We start from the raw sequence: 22420 nt of genomic DNA, 5'->3' as shown, positions 1-22420 counted from the left end.
TACTTATGTGCAGGCAACACCCATATTTTTTCTAGGTATTTTATCCCCCTGCTCCCTGCTCACCATGAAGCCACCTATCAAACAGGAGCCCATTTGTTCCCTATGGTTTACAGAACTGCTTCAGAACTCTTAGGTCAAAAGCCACCCAGAGAGGCATTCACCCAGGCATACATGAGACGTTTACACAACTGTCTACATCCTAGCAATAAAGGCTATTTTGCTTATACGCTCTATGCCATCCCCTTGATTGGTGATGTGGGCACCTATACCAGTGTAGGGACCACCTATATGCTCCTCTATCAGCTTGCATGTTCTCCTTCATATGGCTGATGCTCTTTCTGGCTTGGGTGTCCACATCCATGTTTTTCCTGCACCATACACCATACTTTTGACTCTCTTTTTACCCTTCAGCACTAATCACCTTGGGAGCAGTGGTCTGAGTTGAATGGGACCCATCCCCTCCTCCACAGGATGGGCACACCCATCTGCCCGGCCACACCACTCAGCACCCAAGCTAAACCCAGATCATGTGGGTTACAGTAAGGACTTTATCCTGTACAACACTGGTGTGGCTAATGTGACCCCCTTGTGCTGACCAATCCATTTTAATCAGTGCTTTAAGTGCTTAGTGCTAAAAAGCTACAGAACCCCAAAGGTAAATCAGAAAATGATCAATAGCAGGAGTAACCTAAAAGAAAAGACAATCAAAGGCAATCAAAGAGCTTTTTGGAAATCAAAAGTATTGCGATAGTATAAAACACTGAAAACACAGCATCCACTGTTTCATTTTGATATGGTTGCTGGTTAGAGGAATTAACTGAACAGTAAGGCTGGTATGTGGCACAGCAGCTTTCGTACTCTGTTTCTGCTCTGAATTATGTTGGACGACAAAGTGGGGGATAAATGAAAGTTAAGTGCTTACCATAATGCTAGACCAGTGTTGTCTTCTTCTATCTGTCTCATTTGTGGATTATCAGATTGAGGCTGTCACTTCAGACTCTTGGTTCTGAAGCTCAATCTCCATTCCCATAATACTCTCAGATACAGAGTCTTTTCAGATTGAGTTTGCCCCTCCTATATGTGTCCCCTACAATGATATCCTACCTGACAGCCATTAGACCAAGACTTAAGAAGGTCCAGAAAGCAAAGACTTCAGGAAGACCTGTAAGGTCCACAGAAAGCCCAAAAGCACAGGGGACAATTTGGAAGGGGGTTGAAGGATGTTTGTTGAAATGGAAGGAAGAAGACAACATGGATTTAGTGTCATGATAAGGACATAAATTTTGCATCTGGTGTTGTCTTTTCCATCTGCTGTGGGACAGAGTCTTCAGCCAAGCTGAGCAAGGTGGTACTAAGAATGGTGGAGCCAAATGTACCCCATTGGATGTTTGAGACTGTATATCAAGGTTCTACTGAAACACAAAGGTATACGTATTCAACCAAGTAGCAGTTTAGCAAATATCATGCAAGGAAACATGGTTGAAAGACTGTTAAGGTAGATACTGCCCTTGTGGAATGGGCCTTTGATTTGAATGGCAAGAATAATCCATTAGCCTTGTATGTAAAAGATGTTCAGTCAAAAAGCCATCTGGACAAAATAATATTAGAGTCACCTTTACCTAATATGGCCTTGGAAAAGGACACAAACAGTTGCTCTGATTTTCTAATGGCAATAGTGTAATTAAAATTGCAACTGTCTATGAAGATTAAGACAGTAAAGAATATACCACTGAATATATTACTGAAATTTGGAAAGAACACCAATAAGTGAACAGACTGGCTCAGGTTAGACTCAGAAGCCACTTTAGGCGAAAATACTGGATTTGTCTGCAAAGAAACCCTGTTGTTGTGAAAACTCATATAATGAGACTTACCTGACAAAGTCTGATGTCCTGTCACTCATCTGGTAGAAGGTACTACAATAACAAACAGAGTTTTCTATAACAAGAACTTAAGATTCAATGTAGCAGCAGGCTCGAAAGGTGCCTTGGTTAGAACCTGTAATAAAAACAACAGATCCCACAGTGGAACCAGGTACCCCAATGGAGGTCTGAGGAGAAAAGTTCCCTTCAAAAAGGCTATAGATAACTTAACAGAAACTATGGGGGGATGATCTTGACAAACATAAATACTGGAAATAGCTGTTAGCTTAACCTTAATAGTGGAGTAGCATGGAAAAAGGCCACATAAAAAGACTTCTTTGCTGGAGAAGGAACCAATGGATGGAGACCCTGTCAATGAAAATGCAGAAAGAAGCCCTTTCACCACAAATTTTTTTCCACCTACCAGCCAAGCCCCTTGATCAGAAAGAGGTACAGACCTCACAGTCTTGATCCAGAGGAGCAGCCCCCAAACAGTATATGTGCTGATCATGTAAGTTTTGTAGGGGCAGCTTGTGAACGAAGTCAATACATTTCCTAAAGCCTGAAGGTTTCTCAGACACTTTGGCAACCCAGCAATTCATAGGTTCATAGGCAGGTACTAGGCTATTGGACCTAGGGTCTATATAAGCCTAGTCAAAAGGTACCCTGGCTTTTGCCACCCAAGAAAATTATTTTCCTGTGCCACTGTCAAGCAGAGCCACAGAAGTGATCCCCGAGGTGAATTTCCTATCTCCCATCCAATCATCAAGATTTTTCTTGAAGAGTGCTAATGAGGAGCTTTGTTTGATATAGATAGGTAGTTTGTTCCAGAGTATGGGAAGTCTCTGGGACAGGAATCTATCCCTCCAGGATGTTCTGTTTATTGTGGTGACAAGGTTTAGGTCCCTAGAGCGTGTAGCTCGGAGGGGTTGGTATTTCTTGAAGTGGAGCATGTTCAAAAGCTCTGGGTTTGACATAGCTTTGTGTGTTAGGTAGAAATCGCCTCTGAGTAGGCGATATGCGATGGAGTAAAGCTGCAGTTTTTTGAGACGGTCTGCGTAGGGCATCTGTTTGAGGCTGGTAATCCTCTTTGTGAGGTATTTCTGCAGCCTTTCCAGTTGTTGTAGCTGTCTTGTAAGGTATATACCAAATGCAATGTTGTACTCTATAATGGGGTCCAATGAGTGACGAGTAGAGGGGAACAATGACCTCTTTTTTCCTGGATGAGAAACCTTTTGTGATGAGGTGCGCCACTTAGAAGGATTTCCTGACTACTGTGGCGATGTTATTATCAAAGGAGAGACTACTGTCCACCTGTGTCCCAAGGTCTCTTATCAGACTTTCGGCATTAAGTAGACTACCACCTATGTGGTAGTTCATGGGTACAGAGTTTTTACCAAAAGGGGTGACAATGCACTTTTTGGCATTGAGCTTGAGGCCATGGCTTTGACACCAGGCATCTGTCTCAGTGAGGCCCTTTTGTAGGATGTCCACATCTTTTGGAGTTTTGATTATGGCTCCTAGTTTGCAGTCATCTGCAAACTTCATTAGCCACAGACCTTCTGTGTTAGCCTGTACTTCAGGGAAGTAGATGCCAAACAGGAGAGGACCCAGGACTGAACCCTGTGGTACTCCACTTGTCACTGGTCTGAAGTTGGATTTGGAGTCTGCTACTTTCACACTGTGTGTTCTATCAGTGAGCCAGTTGGCAACCCATCTTGTGACGGAGCGATTTATACCTAGTTTAGTGAGTTTATCTATAATTCCAGAGTGGGGGATGGTGTCGACAGGGATAATTAGAGTATAGAGTATAAAGTATAATAAACAGTGAACCAAATAATAGCTGAAAACATCTATTTGCCGACGCTTAGGTTTCTTTGGGGGTTTTGATGGTAGTTGTCACTTGTATGTATTTACTTTGTGGGAAATGTACAAATGTTTGAATGACTAAAATGTCAAAATACTTACACATGTAAAGCTTGATGTCATACATTTAATATTTATTCAAAATACCTATTTAACATTGTTTAAATTCAGACTTTTTTGAAATATTTTTAAAATATTTTTAATAATATTTTTAGCATTCTCAAACACATCTAATTTAATTAACATTGATTGCGATTTGCATGATTTATTTATGAATTTTATAAGTCAAGTTTTTTTTTTAACGAAATTAACTGACTACAATGAGAATGATTTAAACAATTTTTAGTGTTGTTTCTTTAAACATTAGTGAAGTAAGTTTATAGGAAGTAATGTTTGTTTCAGGAATAGGGATCGTTGATTGGATATTTTTTTAATTGAATTAATTAATTATTATGGATATATAACCGAGTGTCAATGTGTTGTTTAACATCTGAAGAAGTCCAGTAAGTTACTGGATGAAAAGCGCTTAACTTGTGACAGTTGTTTTTTCATTAAATTTGTGTTCACAGCCGATATAGTGTTCCTTTTGTCATTTTATGGAGTTTTATTTGTTTGGTCCTTTTGGAGTTGTTTGTTAAAGAAGATCATGGCAACTGGAGGTTTGTTGAACACATCGCTGGAATTAGTATCCGAACCTGTGGGACTAGCAAGTACTACAACAAATGAAATTGGTAATTTGACTGCGCTAATTATGGTGATGAATGAGCGTTTGGTGGATTTAACACAAAGAGTGGATTCGTTGAGTCAACCAAAATTGTTTTGTACACAACAAGGGGCTGATCCCTTTTCCGTTCCTGATGGTACCAACCTTAATGTACATTCCAACAATCAATCAGAGGGTGTATTACGAACCCAAAACTTACCACGAGTTTCGAACTTTAACATTATTGACTCTGGTCCGAGCAGTGTGGTGCAAGCCTCGGGGCCGAATGGGGCTCCTGATGTCAATTTAGGGGTGGGAGGTTGGTGTAATGGTTAAGGTGTTTACCTTACAGACACAAGGTGCAGAGTTTGATTCTTACATTGGGTAATTGGCTAGGCTTAAAATGGCCCAAAAGGGCAGTTAGCCTAGTACTAATCTATGCATCTATGGTACAAATGGATCAAGGAAGTACCGACATTTAGGAGACCAGTAATACCATGTATACACGAGTCTCCAACTGGAGTGGAGGAAGCACTGGCAAGCTTACTGACATCTGACGATCACAAACTTTACAAACTATGGAAATTACAACTGGAAGTTAAGTATTTTGAAGAATGTAAGAGTGAACATGTGGTGCCTAAGGGGTTACGGTCTTGACTGTATCCCAATGGAGTACAACCAGGGTCAGCGTTTCACAATGACCCTGTTGCAATGTTTGACAGGCATGGGCTTGAATTATTAACTTTAATGTCGAAATATTATCAAATAGAAATGGACCAATTAACAACAGTTGTTGGCAAAATGAATAGTGAAATCCAAAACCATGAAGATTTCTCAAGGTATACCTACGATTATAAGAGAATTTTTAATTCTATAGATCAACAAATGACAAAGAATATGGACATAAAATTAAAAAAGTTAAACCAAGATTTGACAGCATATAAAAATGGGGAGGCATATCCAAAACCATGCCCACTAATGGTTAAGAACACTACCGACCATTTGCGAGCGAACATGGGCTCAACTAACAATGTAGAAAGGAATGCTTCCAACACACAGTAGCGTACCTTTAATTCGAATAAAACAAATGTGCATTTTGGTACAATGTCTAACTTTTCTAACAATTCCCCTAAAAGCTCTAATCGACAGGACGGGATGGATTATGAATTAAACCAACAGCAGGTTTTTCGGGAGGATGTGGACACAAACGTCCAGAGAGGGTACAACACCATGGGAGCAACGAGAAACCAAAGCAAACAAAATACGAACAAGAAGAAGAGGTAGAACGTGTTAGCCCTGAGGACGTGCATATTAAAAGAAGGACATATAAGAAACTGGTGAATTACGCAGGTGACTTTAGCATTTACAACTACTCTGCTTTTGACATTGACCCAGTTTTAGTGGAACTATTTGCAAAAGGGTTTACATTTGTCCCAACCACGAGATGTAATTTGCCTGAGATGTTGGTGTACTTAAAAATGTTTACACGCAAGTTAAATTTCAAACTCATGTATGGTGATACTGGTAATGAAACTAAAGACCTACGTATTTTAAGTTCTTTTAACCCGCCATTTTATCCGTCGATTTTGGTGTTTGAAACTATGTGTGAGGTTGAACTAAGGAATTCACTTAAAAAACAACAAACAAATGTTTTACCGAACATTAGTGAAGCAGAACACATAGCTTTAAACTACTTAAGAACTCTACCAGTACGTGTGTTGAAATCTGATAAGGGTGTATGTTTAGCTATTATGGACATTTCTGATTATAACACACGTATGAAGAAAGTTCTGGAGAGTTCTATTTACAAGAGTTCTAGCATTAATGAGGTAAACAGGGCTCATAGAGATATACACATTTACTGTGACAACTTTTTTTTTGATGAATTGATAGACAAATCCATCTTGGACTATATAGTTACTTTGTCACCCAAGATTCCAAGCATATTTGGGGTTTCCAAACTACACAAGAGTGTAGACGACCCCCCTATGTGAGCAATCGTTAACGCTAGACAATCTATTAATTATGCTAGTGCGAAGTATGTGGATACTATCTTGAAAAATATGTATTAAAGGAGAAACAAATCTGTAAGGACTCTTGGTCCCTTTTAGAGTCGATGAGTACCCTGGAATATGATAATGAAATAAATTTTTTTAACAGTGGATGTGGTTGATTTGCATTTTTCGATACCACACGATTTGGGAATAGAGTGGGAGGTTGAAAGGATGATACACCATGGTGCACCTGACACTGAAGTTAAAATAATTGAAATCTTACTGGATTTAATTTTGACTAAAAACTTTGTCTCTTTTGATAGTGAGATTTTTTTACAGCAGACAGGGATCCCAATGGGCTCACCATGTGGGGCCAGTATGGCTAATTTAGTGATGGCCCATTGGGAGGCACATTTTGTATTCAACAATGATGGAATAATGCAAAACATCTGGTTTTACACAAGGTTTTTGGATGTTTGTATATTGAATAAAGGTGACATGACAGTAGCTAATAAAATTCTATGACATTTAATTCAACAAGTTTTTTGAAATTTACGAGTTGTTATAGTAACAATAGTATAAAATATTTAGATATACTACTAGAAAAAGATAATGACTTAAGAAATTACATAGCTCGAGTTTACCGAAAAGAAACATATTCCAATACGATGTTATACTTCACCAGTTCCCACCCCCTTCACCAGAAAAAATCTGTTTTGAAAGGTCAGGTAGTGCGTGCTGCAAGAATGACCACATTGGATAGCCATTTTTTCAATGAATGTGAACTGTTAAGACAAATGTTCACGAATAGGGTGTATCAAAGCAAATTTGTGAATGACATAATGTGTGAGGTTCAAACAAAGAGATCAAAAGGGGCATACAAACTGATATTGGACCTACACATGGCTGAGGGTAACACAGATCATGAAGGGATGGAAAACACTGTTATGATCAACAGTACACATACAAATGTAACAAATTTGTTTTCTCCTTATAGTTATGTGACAAGCTTTTCAAATCCATTAGTAGTGATGCCTACACTGTGAAAGATATTATTGTAAAAAATTGGATAATTTTTTCTACAGAGGAAGAATTAGCTACTAAGTTAGGGGATAAACATAAGATAGTGTTCAAGAAAGGAAAGAACTTAAAAGCCCTGACGGAACATCACAAACACGATGTGGTGCATACGCCTGGCATGTTTAAGTGCAAAGAAAGCAATTACTGTAGGTTTATAGCAACGGGTTCCACATTCACAATACGTGATGTACTTTATGTAGTGAAGGGTAGATACAATTGTAACAGTATGTCTGTTGTCTACCTTGCTCAGTGTCAGTCTTGTCCAGCATTTTATATCGGAAAGAAAGATAGAAAACTTAAAGAGAGAGTGTATGAGCATACCTACAGTATTGCAAAGGCTAGAAATGACAACGCTCTAGCAAGGCATTTTAACGTGAACAAAGGACACACCTTTAATTTCAGGGTTATCCAACAAGTTTTAGGGGATGGTAGACACTCCATTGTGAGTTTACTGTTAGAAAAACAGGAATTACTTTGGCAACTATGACTAGATGCTAGTAAGGGGCCTGGATAAACGAAATGTTGTCTATTTCCAGTGTATTAAAATTGAGGAGATTATATAGGTGAGAATAGGGCGGTGGTGGTGCTGCGGTAGCATTGTCACCTCACAGTTAGACGTTGCCTGTTTGATTCTCAGTTAGAGCACCTTCTGTGTGGCGACATGCGTGAATGGGCGTTCCTTCGTTGAAGGTTGTGCATTAGGCCCAGCAAGCCAGCACGTAAAAATCTACCGCCAATCATTAGCGGACCAGAGTTCCACTGTGGCGACCCCTAACCGGGAAAAGCCGAAAGACACAACAACAACATATAGGTGAGAATAGGATGGATGAGGGATAAGTAGAGTATAAAGTATAATAAACAGTGAACCAAATAATAGTGGAAAACATCTATTTACCGACACTTGGGTTTCTTCGGGGTTTTTGATGGTAGTTGTCACAAGTTATGTGTTTACTTTGTAGGGAAATGTACAAATGTTTGAATGACTAAAATGTCAAAATACTTACACAAGTAAGCTTAACGTCATACTATTTAATATTTATTCAAAATACCTATTTAACATTGTTTAAATTCAACATTCTCAAACACATCTAATTTAATTAACATTGATTGTGATGCGTGATTTATTTATGAATTTCATAAGTCAATTTTTTTTAATGAAATTAACTGACTACGACGAGTTGAAATGATTTAAACAATTTTTAGTGTTGTTTCTTTAAACATTCGTGAAGTAAGTTTATAGGAAGTAATGTTTGTTTCAGGAATAGGGATCGCTGATTGGATGTTTTTTTTTTATATATAACCGAGTGTCAATGTGTTGTTTAACATCTGAAGAAGTCCAGTAAGTTACTGGATGAAAAGCGCTTAACTTGTGACAGTTGTTTTTTCATTAAATTTGGTGTTCACAGCCGATACAGTGTGCCTTTTGTCATTTTACAGAGTTTTATTTGTTTGGTCCTTTTGATTGTGTCAAAAGCCTTGGAGAGATCTAGATAGGCTGTGTGAACTACCTTACCCTCATCTACAGCTTTGGTGACCGCTTCAAAGAAGTCTATCAGGTTTAGGAGACATGATCTGCCTTTTACAAACCCGAACTGGGTGGGGTCCAGAGTTTGGAGATTACCAATGTCATTGTTTATAAGTTCCATAATGATACGTTCCATAGCCTTGCAGAGCAGGCTCATCAGACTAATGGGGCGGTAGTTTCTGGGGTCCTTGGTGGCTCCCCCTTTGTGGAGTGGGATAACCGTCACTGTGTGCCATTCAGTGGGCACATAACCTGAGGTGTGGCTATGATTGAACAGTGTAATTAGGTGGGGTACCAGTTCGTTCTGTAGTTCATGTAGAACGCTGCCTGGGATGTTGTCAGGTCCCATGGATGCAGTGTTCTTGGCTTTGGAGAATGTGTTTTTTACCTGTGCAGCTGTGATTACAGAAACTTTGCATTCTTCTGATACAGAGATGGCCCCTTTAGGGGATGAGGGGGGTAAAGGTAGCACTGAACCTATCTGCCAGGATGTTGGCAATATCAGTTGGTTCTGTATATTTAGTGCCATTGTGCTGTAACTCAGAGCAGATCTGAGTGTTGTCATTGAGATTCTTGACATAGCTACAGAATGCTTTGTGGATGTCCTTAAAGTCAGTGGCGATTTTGTTTTCGTAACTAGCTTTGGAGGATTTTATGAGGGATCTCAACTTCTTACTGAGGTTGACCAGGGAGTTCCTCCAATCATGGGATTTTACTCTTTTTTGCAACAGTTTCTTTCTTCTGTTGTAGAGCTTGTTTATGGCAGGGGACCGCCAGATTGGCTTCTTTTTTTTGGAGGATAGCATCTTGGTTCTGTTAGGGATTGCACAATCCATGCATTCGTGTAAGTGCTTACAAAATGCATTTGTGCAGGATTCAGCAGTCATACCTCTATTGTCCGTCAGCATGGGTGTCATGAAGTTTGCCACTTCTGTCTTAAGAAGAGTGAAGTTGGCTTTGGAGAAATTTTTTACGGTGTTTTCCCTAATGGGGGTTGGGGGAGGGATATGGATGTCTAGGGTGATTAGCTTGTGGTCAGATCTGACCAACAAGGAATTGACCTCAGGTGTGGAGCACCAGTTGCCCATGTTGATAATAACCAGGTCTAGGATATTGCTGCGCCTGGTGGGGGTATGGATAAGTTGATCCAAGTCACTGGAATTTATGAATTCCAGAAAACGTTGAGCACAAAAGTTGGTACATGAGTAGTTTTCCCAGTTAATGGTGGGGTAGTTGAAATTGTCCATTATTAGGGTGAAAAATACATGGTTTGACTCTGGATTCGGAGCTCAGCAACCGCATTTAAAGTGATGCCCCAATAACGGAAAAGTACAATATAATAATTAAAAGTAAATATATATATATATATTTGTCTGTTCAACTACAGGATGTCTGTTCAACAACTACAGCAACAAAAAAAAAAAAAAACATAGCACCTACAAACACATAAGACACTGGTGGAAAAAAAGTAACTGAAGGAAAAATGAGAGCAGCCATAATAAGCCACCAAGGGAAAATACACACTCTAAATTGAAATTCAGAAACACCAAATGGCCGCTAGGGCCTAACCATTTTGTAAGTATATGAGAAAAAGACAAATGAACCAATGTTGTGCAACACTAAAATTTTCACCTAGGTGAATTCCTACTGGGAAAAGGGAGAGGAGTGAAACTCTAACAATACACACATATAAATATATATATACTTACTTTTAATTATTATACTGTACTTTTCCGTTGTTGGGGCAACACTTCAAATTCGGTTGCTGAACTTCGAATCCAGAGTCAAACCATATATTTTTCATGTTAATCTTAACAGGTGTGTGTAAAATGTAAAAGTTACAGCTTCTTTTTTTAAATATTATCTATTTAATTATTTTACACACATCTGTTAAGATTAACATCAAAAATTCATGGTTTGACACTGGATTCGAAGCTCAGAAACCACATTTAAAGTGTTTGCCCAGTAACAGAACAGTAAAAAAAAAACAAATGAATGATGTCAATGATATGCAAATAAAGATACTAGTATATCATAACTTAATGATAAACATCAGGAAATTAACTTCTTCCAATTACGTTCTTTCCTAATAACTGAAAACGGGCTTATTCATGTTGTCAAGGAAACACTTTCTTTGTACTGTCTGCCACTTTAAAAAAAACGCATTCTCAAGTAACAGCAATAGTGACGGAGAAGTACCTATAGTATGGAAAGTCTTTTTTTTCCATTCTGTACAAAATACATCTCTGTATTTTAAATGACAGAGAACAGACATCCTGTAGTTGTATTTACAAAGGCACCAGGGTCTAGCTACATATCACAGTTGATGCAAAATTTGCAGTTTGTACTCTGGCAGGTTGAAATACCCTCTCGCTGCTCTTAATTGAAAAGACAAAAAAAGCGGCTCCCCTATACTATGCCAGTAGTCACAATAGGTACCTTATGTGCTAATCTGATTTAAAACACTATAAAACATGTATTTTTAATAACTAAGTGTACTATCCACATTAAAAAAGAAGAAACTGGTTGAAACTAAATTATTTAAACGAAGCCAGCGAGTTGAATGGGGAAGGGAGTGACAGAGGCTTGGCATGGACTTGTGGTGTGTGATAGCCAATCAGATCATGACTTGAAAACTGCATGAACGAAATTTAAAGTAAGACACTTTAAACAGAGATAGTTCATTTTATGCAATTAATGTGGTATATATATCAGCATATTATGACTATTTAAAAAAAAATGTTATCCAAACTTGATGTATTTATTTATTTTTTACTTTCTCTCTTTGTAACTTATCGGGGCAACACTTTCAACACGATCATTCAGCTATAATCTTGTACCTTAACATGTCTGTTAACCAAATGTATGTAAAATTTAAAAATAACTTATATTTTTTAAAATGCAGTAACACAAACAATTTTTACAGATATGTGGTTAACAGACGTGTTAAGGAACTGGATTATAGCTGAACAATCGCACTGAAAGTGCTGCCCTGATAACGGAAAAGTACATATATATATATATATATATATATATATATATATATATATATATATATATATATATATATTTTGTATAGTACAAAAACACTTTAAAACACGTATCTCCACAGAGCTCTAGAGAGCATGTCTATCACAGAACAGTGGCAAATGGGATCTGAGGAGACTAGGTAATGCAGAGATTAATGGGAAGTTAGTTGGAAGTTCAAAGCCAAGAGTCTGAAGTGCCAGCCTCAGATCCGACTGGATCCGATAACACACAGGTTGAAGCAGACAGAAAAGAAATCTCCAGATCTTTTATTAATTATTTTTTATAGATTGCAGCAGAAGGATCTTTACTTCCTTGGTATTCAGGAAACAATCACAAACATGACATTATGGAAAGGGGTATCTGAGATGCCTTAAAACTGAAGAATCCTCATCACTTTAAGGAGAGAAAACAGGTGCACTCAGATTTGGTGAAACAGTTTTCTAAAGTAAGAGCAAAAGCTATCTCCCTTTATAGAAAAGATATATGTGTTGATTTTTTGAGAAAGATAACAGAACTAAAAGCTTATACCTAATAAAGACGTGTGATGCCAAAAAGTCCAAATAGCAGAACGTAGGTCGTAATATGGAATATGTGAGTGCGTGAGCATGATATGTACAATATCTTGTACTGAAGAATTACAGAACAGTTTTCATGAGTAGCAGAGTATCTGCTAGCACCACACTTACAATAAGTGCCTTAATATAGAGGATTTATTGCCTGATGTTCTGTTTTTTTATCTTTTTTTATTTGTCCTTCATTTGATGACACTGGTCTACCCCCTACCTAAATCTGTGCTGATGCATATGTAAACCTAACCATTTTTTTATCAGGCTGACCTAAAAAGCAATGATTAAAAAACATACTGTTTAGCTTTTTATCACTGGACTCGTTTTACTCTGCCAATTCAGACTTTCAAAAACTGAATCATGCTTGTGTCCTAGAAAATAAAGTGTACTGACATATTGTATTCTACAAACTTTTGCAAGATATTTATATTAGTGTTTGACAAATGAATACTATGCACTTCAATATAATTAAAATAAGAATACAAATAAAAAAGTTACACAAGAATAAGGAAGACTCCATTGGAAAGAAGACTAAATTTCATTGTGAATGCAAAAGCAGGTATAAAAAATACTAGCTTATTAAATGGCTGAAGAAGAAGATTTTCATGTGTTCTCACAAATTCAGTCAGAGTCATATTCACATTCTCAGCTTGAAATCAAATACCTTCAGAGTGAACATAGCACAAATGAAAGGTGATGTCAACCCAGCTGTTTATGATATTCATGGAGAGGATATTATGGTGCAGCCAAAGTCAGGAAATGATCTGGTTTTGGGACGTGAGGGTTATGCTTTTGTCATTTGGAGGTGAAGCTGTTCTAATAGCCTCAAGTAACTGTAATCTCCAACAAACACTAGAATAATTCAGTGTTTAGTGTGAAGCAGCAGGAATGAAAATCGTTTTTTCCAAATCAAAGACAATGCATTTTTTTCTGAAAAAAGAGTGCATTGCACTGTGCAGATGAAGACGAAGCAGCTACTGTAGGTTGTAAAATTGAAATATCTTGAGGTCTTGTTGGTCACTGAAGGTATGAAGGACCTGCAGACTGACAAGCAGATGGAAGCAGCAGTACTAGTACTGCAGCCATTTTACCTGACTGTGGTGGTGAAGCTAGAGGGGATTCATTAGATGCAATTCTCAGTTCTCCAGCCAGTCTCCCTCCACAACCTCACCTATGGTGATGAGTTTCAGAATGAGAGTGAAGTAGGAGAAATGAGGTTTCTTCATAAGTTAGATGGTCTTAATCTCTGTAATACAGTAAAGACCCTAACAATCCTGAAGCCTTACTGAATGCAACCACCGAAACAGTGTGTTGACAGTAGTCAACCAAGGTGATTTAGGCACCCTGTGACTATGCCCCCAATCATCTCCTATAGGGGATGTACTAGCCATGGCCCTTAGGGAGAAGGGTCTGAGGTCCAAACAGGACAACACGCAGGGATTATATCTTTCATACTGCCTAGAAATGCCTGGGCTTCCCACAGGATGGGATGGGGACTCTTGCTGGAAACAGAGATGTTTGCTCTACCCTGCTCAACTTGCTACTACCATGACCCTCATCCAGACAAGTGTTTTATAACATGAATGGATGATTTCAAATACAATAAAAATAACAGGGTTTAGACAGAAAAAGATACGTATATGCCCATCTCATAGGGAACATTTTCACCATATAGAAATTTTTTGTTTCCATTAGTCTCCTCTTCTGGTCCCTGTACCCTGCTCCCCAGTCCACCTATCAACCTGTTTATTCTACAGATGAGAATCCTTTTATGTCTTCAGTCTACTGGGGTGACATCTGAGTAAGCCAGGAGTGGGAGTTGTCATCCTCATATTAAAGATGTTTTTTTCTCTTAAACCCTACACATGCCTGCAGCATCTAATAGACTGATATGCAAGGGGTCTTTTGTGAAATGTGTACATGACTCCAGGTGCAATGTATTCAACGTGCCCTACTTCACTTCAGAGATCACCGTCATGTTATCCCTGTCTCTACCAGTAATTCAACCATGGAAATTGAGCCATTACACATGTTTCCTTCTTCCTATCCACCCCCATCCCCAAAAAGAGTTACTCGTGCTAGGCATCATCTCTTCTTCCCTCCTTACCTTATGTAGGTGCACAAGGTCCTAACTGAACTCAGGTTACTTGGGTCACAGTCAGATCTTTATTGCCTCATAAGTACATAGGTAAGTACTAGGCTACCTGTCTTTGTGGACCATTTTAACCCTAGCCAATTCCCTTTCAAAGATGAAAAATCAAACTGTGTACACTGTGACTGTGAGGTAAACACCTTAACCATTATACGAACCCCCCCCCCCCACCCTCCCACCCCCATATCCTCTATACCAATGGAGCTAACTATATTTTAGGAAACCTTTGGAGACCATAACATTTATACACCTTATTATTCACATTGGGTAAGTTAAATGTTTTAATTTCTTGGACATTTGAAAATCCGTACCATGTGTTATATTGTCTGTTTTGTTTCCTATTTGCAGCTATCTCTTGGACAGTAGATTGAACCTTTCTGGGTTAGATTCTCTTACAGGATAAGCAACATCTTTACTTTTTAAGAAAGCTCTGTTTAAAGTGCTTAAATGCATTCTGTATACTTACACAGTACAATAAAAATAATGCAACTGCTTTCTTCTCAATGACAATTTGAAATCCAGACTTCAATGCTTATGAGCTGTGTAATTAAAACGTAGAAATTACCTTTAGATCTTCTTCATTAATGTCTTCACTAATTTCTATATAGCTGTCTTTAGACATTCGTCTGCCATAAATTTCTATTTCAGAAATCAATGTGGCGTGAGGACCGACTGACATTTTGCGGATCGATGTACTGCGACGCCTGCGTAAGTCTTGGTTGTTGGCAGCTGAAGATCCTGTCATCAGCTGTAGCACTGACTGTCTTCTTTGCCTTCGAAATGTAGGGCCTCTAGGCATAACGTCACTGCGTGGCAATGCAGCTTCTCCCTGTTCTGCCTCAGGAATTAAGGAAAGCCTCCTTTCTTCTGTTTCACTGAGATTTTCTTCTGTTCCGCTTAAAGTAGATGATGCAGGTGGTTGTAGTACTGAGACCCGCTTAGTAGAACCCAGAGAGTTCATTATAAGAGAACCTTTTCTTTTTTCTGTAAAATCAGGTGGTGGTTTAAAAGAAACTTTTTTCTGATCATTGCGCATATTTCCTGCATCTCCATCTATAGAAAGACGTCTGAATGTCTCAGTTAGAATGGAATTCCTTCTTTCTGCATTGAAATTGTCATAAGCTTCAAAACCAAGAAGCAGGGTACTGAAATCAGGCTTTTTAGCCTGGAGCTCAGAAAAAGTACCATAAAAATAAATACTGCCCTCATGAAGAAGTAGGATCTTGTCTGCCTTCTTTAAGTGTTCCATCTTGGATGTCACTAGGATTCGGGTTTTGTCAGACATCATCTTGCAGACACACCTAGGCAAATGCAGTACAAGAAAGTTTAGTAATACTGCTGCTTGGAAGTGATAAATACATTGTAACAAAACTGATAAAGGTCACAGAAAATAACTCCTTTCTGCTTCTGCTCCTTTTTTATATAGCAATTAGCATGAATCAGACTTAAGGAATACTTTGGGTAGAAAACAGAATTTTTTCTTTACCTCATGTGTACCGTTTAATGTGTGTCTATTCAATAACTTATTGTCTACTCATATGCTGTATATTGACTACTGCAAACTGATGGACCTCGGGAACCACTGACTAATGTTAATAAGCACTAAGCATTCATATAAATGTGCACTTTTATTGTCTTGTGCTGAGTAATGGTCGATATGAGTCTGTAATGGACCAGTTCACTAAGCTAATTATTAAAAATATTATATTTGTTTTTCTTTCTGGAGTCCATTCTGTCAACCAGAATATCTGCCACTGGCTATAGTCTCTCTCCAATCTCTACTTAAACATGTCCAGTACCAGAGGTCCACCCATGATGTGGTGGCAATATCCTTCCTAACATGACATCAAGGAGGCAGAGAGAAAATGAGTGCCTTCCAGCTGCACAGTCATATACACTGAAAAGGTTTTTCTTACATGCCTTATATTTTCCAATGTATTGAGCCTTCTTAAGAAGGAGACATACAAAGGAACCAAGGGGAGACTGCCCCTGCTTACCTGGTAATGTATTCCTCTGGCAGATGCCCTTAACACCAGTCAAACATCTTTGGTCGCACCACAGGTGCACATGCTCAAGATGCGCCTTCAGCATGTCACCACACCTTCTCCTGCAAAATGGTGAGCAGGCAAAGTTTCATCACTAAACCTCCACCCACCCACTCTTGACTACACCAGCACAGGTGCTACTAATCAAACCTGTTTTGTCTAGGCCTTAGTCAGAGCATCATTTCACTGTGCCACGCAGTCAACAACCTAAATATTAAACAATATATAATTAATAACAATGACAATCATAGAAGGGAAAAAATGTAATTGTCTGTGAATAGTTCACTAAAAATATACTCACAATATATACCAATCTAAAGCATTTTTAAAGTGTTGTAAATCACTTTTAGCAATGCGCTTTTCTAAAAGTACCATGCTGTCCAGTCATATTATGACTTTATTTACAGAACTAGTGGTTGCACTTCGAGGAAGAGACTCATGGCAGAATGAGGGCCTAGTGTGTGTAAATTAATTCCAGTTTTGAACACTTGCACAAACATCATTCAAGATTAATTTTCACTGAAAATGAGAAAATCTATTTCCCTCATTCTACAAAATTCTCTCAACTGTCCAGGCTTTCACAGAATATCCAGATTTTGACTACATATTTTTGGCCTCTTCTTCATAAAATTTGTAGTTTTCTGGAAAATTGTTGAAAACTATTGTCACTAAATAATGAAAGACATTTGAGCTTTAGAGTTCAAGTCCTTTAGAAAATTCAGGCACATGTAAAATATACTATTCTAGCAACTTTCTAAGCTTATAAGAGCAATATTTACAATCTACCCCTGATTTTGGGCCTTTGCTTTCTACTCTCTTTGGTTTGGTCCAGAATTATTTCACTGAGAGATTGAGGGGCATGAGAGACCTCAGAGATGAGTATATTAAAAAGAAAGCATTGCAAGCAGAGCTGTTTGCATGAAAGGTGTGAGAAGCTTTGGCCCCACAAATGTTTTTTTTTTTTTAAAGATTGATTTCAATGGAACAGGAGTTGCACAAGCCAGTTGTGATCAAGTAGGTTCATAGGAAATTACTAGGCTAATGGCTTAAGGGCTCTTCCAAACATAGCCAATACAACCCAATTTTACCCCATATATGACCCCTAGGGGAAAGAGGATGTCATGGATTTGTGCCCGTGCATTGAGTATCTTACAGACTGACCCTGTCCATAAGGGACACAGGCACTACACCAGGTGTGAAATTGCAGTTCCCCATCCATTGATCCAAATTGTGTTTGAAGATGGCTAGGGAATGGCTCTGCTTAATGTGAATAGGAAGTCTGTTCCAAAGAAGGGGCAAACTTCAAGACACATACATGTCTCTCCAGCATGCTTTGTTTGAGTTGCTGACTAAATTTAGATCCCTAGATTGGATGATCCTCAGGGCTGGATTTGTGAGTACCTTGTAGGTCAGGTATAGATCACCCCTTAGTAGTTGGTAGGAAACACAGTAAAGGGATGGGGATTTTGGTCTGTCCACATAATTCATGTCATTTACACTGTATATTTTCTTTGTGAGGAACCACTGAGCTCACTCCAGCTGTTATAAGTGCCTAGTCATGTATGTGCTAAATGGCACATTGTACTAATTTATTGGTCTAATGACGGCTGATTACAGCGGGACTATAATTTCCATGTATCTGGATGGCATACCTTTACTTATAAGCTGTGCCACATAAAAAGGACTTCTTCACCACTGTAGACACATGCCGGCCAAAGTTCAGGCTATTATCTATCTGTGTACCTAGATCACTTACTTCTGAGTCTACTCATAGGGGTGTGCTATTGACATTGTAATTTGCAGGGGTATTTGACTTCCCAAAGGGTATGATGATGCATTTTTTCACATTTTTGTTTTAAACCATGGTTCTGGAACCAATCATTTGCCCGATCTAGTCCCTCCTGAAGGATATCTACATCATTGGGAAGATTCAATGACTTCACCCCAGCTTGCAGTTGTCAAACTTTGCCATCCAGAGGCCTTCCACATTAACCTTGATTTCAGGGAAGTATATTCTGAACAGGAGTGGTTAGAGCACTGAGCCCTGTTGCACACCACTAGTAACTTGGCTCTTGCTGAATATGGATTCACCCACTTCAAACACATGTCCTGTCCATGAGCCAACTGGCTATCCATCTTGTGCCATACGGATTTATGCCCAGTTTTGTGAGTTTATTTATAATACCTGAGTGGGGAATTGTGTCAAATGTCTTGGTCAGGTCGAGGTAGGCAGTATGTACTGTTTTACTGTCATCCGTGGCATTAGTGACTTTCTCATAGAAATCCACCAGATTCAGTAGGCATGATCTGCCCTTGACAAAGCCAAATTGAGTAAGGTCCAGTATTTGGAGGTTTCCTATGTCATTATTTATCAGGTCTATGATTATTCTTTCTATGGCCTTTCATATACTATAAAACTAGTCAGACATATAGGTCTGTAACTTTCCAGGTGAGAGGAATCTGTTTTGCTGTCATTGTGTGCTATGCAATGGGTTACATCAGTGAAGATTAATGCAGTCATGTGATTAATCATCTTCCTGGTAGTAAAATTGCACTACTTTCAAGAAGAAGAAACAGCCACGCTCATCTGTAACAGAGTCCAGCTTAATGCTATAACCTGACCAGCAACAAACTTGAAAAACAACCTTCCTCAAAACGTACTGAAAACCAAATGCATTTTTAATAACAAATGCTGACCTGCAATGACAATCATCTGCAACAATATGAAAGAAGCAAGGCAACTAACAGCAGGGGTGTAGCTAGGATTTTCAAATTTGTACTCACAGCTCTCAAACTGATACCCCCCCTCCCCAGCCAAGCTACTGCCATTCTCGTAATTCACAGTTCGCTCTTTTAGTGTCGATGAAGAGGCATTCGCTGTAATGCCTCTTTAGTAATAGGTTCATAGGTTCATACTAGGCTATCTGCCCTAGGGCATTTATAGGCCTAGCCAGAGTGTGTTTGGCTTTCGCCACCCATTTTAAATAAATTTTGCTATGCCCTTTTTCGAGGTTAGTATACTGTGCCTCTGTCTAACAGTGACACAGAAGTGATATCCGGGGTAAACCTACGATCTCCCATCCACTCATCAAGATTCCTCTTGAAGAGACTCAATGAGGGACTCTGTCTAACCTGGACTGGGATTTTATTCCAGAGTGAAGGGAGCCTCTGGGTTATGAATCTGTCCCTCCAGCATGTCCTATTTATTTCAGTGCTGAGGGTCAAGTCTCTCGAGCACGTAGCTCGATGAGATTTGGATTTTCTGAGGTGCAGCATGTCCATTAATTCCGAGTTGGACATGGCTTTATACGTCAGGCACAGATCACTTCTGAGCAGGCGGTATGCCACTGAGTAGAGCTGGAGTTTCTTTAACCGGGCAGCATATAGCATCTGTTTGAGCCCTTTGATCCTCTTGGTGAGGTACTTTTGGGGTCTTTCCAGTTGCTGCAGGTGTCTGGTAAGGTACATCCCAAAAGGGGCATTGTACTCAATTATGGGCCTGATGAGGGATGAGTAAAGAGGCACGATGACCTCCCCTGATCTAGATGTGAATCCCTTCATGATTAGGTGGGCTATATAAAATGTTTTTCTAACTACTTTGGCCACGTGGTTGTCAAATGAGAGATTGCTATCAACTTGGGTCCCCAGGTCCCTAATTACTTCTTCTGTACTTAATGGATTACCACCTATGTGGTAATTTGTGGGCACTTTGTTTTTGCCAAAGGAGATGACTATACACTTTTTGGCATTTAGCTTGAGGCCATGGCTCTGGCACCAGTTGTCTGTTTCTGTGAGGCCCTTTTAGAGGATGCTTGTGTCGGCTGGAGAGTCAATTATGGTGCCCAGTTTGCAGTCATCTGCGAACTTGGTCAGCCACAGTCCTTCCATGTTGGCCTGTACCTCCAAGAAGTATATACCGAACAAGAGAGGTCCCAGGACTGAGCCTTGTGGGACACCACTTGTAACTGGTTTGGAGTCTGACATGGCTCCAGCAATTCTAACCATGTAGGTTCTGTCCTTGAGCCAGTTTGCAACCCATCTAGTAACATAGGGGTTTATATTTAAGCTGGTGAGCTTATCTATAATGCCCGAGTGGGGTATTGTATTGATGGCTTTTACGAGGTCCAGGTAGGCTGTGTGGACCACCTTCCCCTCGTAAATGGCCTTGGTGACTGTTTCAAAGAAATCAACCAGGTTTAAGAGGCAAGATCTGCCCTTAACAAAGCCGAACTGGGTAGGATCCAGTGTCTGTAGGTCCCCAATATCTTTATTTATGAGGTCCATGATGATCTTTTCGATAGCTTTGCAGACCAAGCTAGTAAGGCTTATGGGGCGATAGTTTCCAGGATGCATTGAGGCAGTTGAGACCTTTGTGGAGAGGGACCACTGTTGCTGTACGCCACTCTTTGGGTACATATCCTGTAGTAAGGCTGAGATTGAACAGTAGTTTTATGTTTGGGTTTAGCTTTTCTTGGAGTTCACGTAGGACACAGCCCGTGACACCGTCTGGTCCCATTGGTGCTGTGTTTTTTGCTTTGGAGAGGGCGGCTCTTACCTGAGCATCTGAGATGTCAGGGGGGCAGCACTCTGCTGGGATAGATATTTGCCCTTTTCGTGGGGGGGGGGGGAGTTTGCGCTGAACCTGTCAGCTAGGATGTTGGCAATGTCTGTGGGTTTGGTGTACTTTTTGTCATTTTGGACTAATTCTGAGCATATCCGGGAATTCCAACCCAGGTTCCTAACATAACTAAAGAAAGCCTTGTGAGTATCCTTAGTGTCCTGTGCAATTTTTCTCTCGAAGCTGGCCTTAGACGATTTTATGAGTGCCCGTAGATTTTGCTAATACTGATCAGAGATGCCTTCCCTTTTTGGGATTTTGCTCTGTCATGTAGTAGCTTCCTCCTTCTATTGTATAGTTTGTTTATGGCTGGGGTCCACCAGACAGTACGTCTGCCTTTGGAGGATTGGGTCTTGGTTTTATTTGGGATTGCATGATCCATGCATTCCTGAAGGTGTTCATAGAATGCGTTTATAAAGGATTCTGCGGTCTGGGCCATATTTTCCACAGGCCCGGGGGCTTTGAAGGATTCCACCTCGGTTTTGAGGAGTGTGAAATTTGCTTTAGAGAAGTTTTTCACTGTGGTTTTCTGGGCAGGGAGTGGGGTCAGGATGTGAATATCCAGTGAGATTAGTTTATGGTCTGATCTTACCAGTTTGGGATACACTTCTGGTCTGGAGCATAGAGTCCCCATGTTGGTGATGATCAGGTCCAGTATGTTTTCCCCTCTTGTGGGAGTGTTAACAAGTTGTTCCATAGCATTTGCGTTTATAAATTCTAGAAACCTTTGGGCTAGGGTGTTGGAGCTAGAGTAATGCTCCCAGTCTATGTTTGGGTAGTTGAAGTCACCCAATATATTGGTGTTTGGAGAGACCTTCATATTTTCCAGTGTTCTCAGGAAGGCTGAGTGGGGTTCCTGGGTTTGGGAGGGCGGTCTGTAGCAGGCTATAAACTGGAAGGCAGTTTTACCCACTGTTAGTTGCACATGGATAGTCTCTGATGCTTCGTGCTGTGCCACCAACCTGGAGGTGTGGGTATC

The 22420-nt window shown here is 39.6% G+C and overlaps 1 protein-coding gene across 2 annotated transcripts in view; it reads right to left on the bottom strand.

Moving 5' to 3' along the window:
• CFTR (CF transmembrane conductance regulator) overlaps positions 1–22420 on the bottom strand; it is a 1712697-nt gene that overhangs the window by 385067 nt on the left and 1305210 nt on the right. For both annotated transcript variants that reach the window (XM_044088720.1, XM_044088721.1), the window contains one exon: positions 15344–16079. In XM_044088720.1, coding sequence (XP_043944655.1) covers positions 15344–16079 — 736 coding nt within the window. The remainder of the gene's footprint in view (positions 1–15343; positions 16080–22420) is intronic.

The sequence above is a fragment of the Protopterus annectens genome, chromosome 11.part0, assembly GCF_019279795.1.
Source record: "Protopterus annectens isolate FY-2018-M chromosome 11.part0, PAN1.0, whole genome shotgun sequence".
Lineage (NCBI taxonomy): Eukaryota > Metazoa > Chordata > Ceratodontiformes > Protopteridae > Protopterus > Protopterus annectens.
The sequence above is the reverse complement of the archived record's forward strand: the minus strand, read 5'-3'. Positions and strand labels throughout refer to the sequence as shown.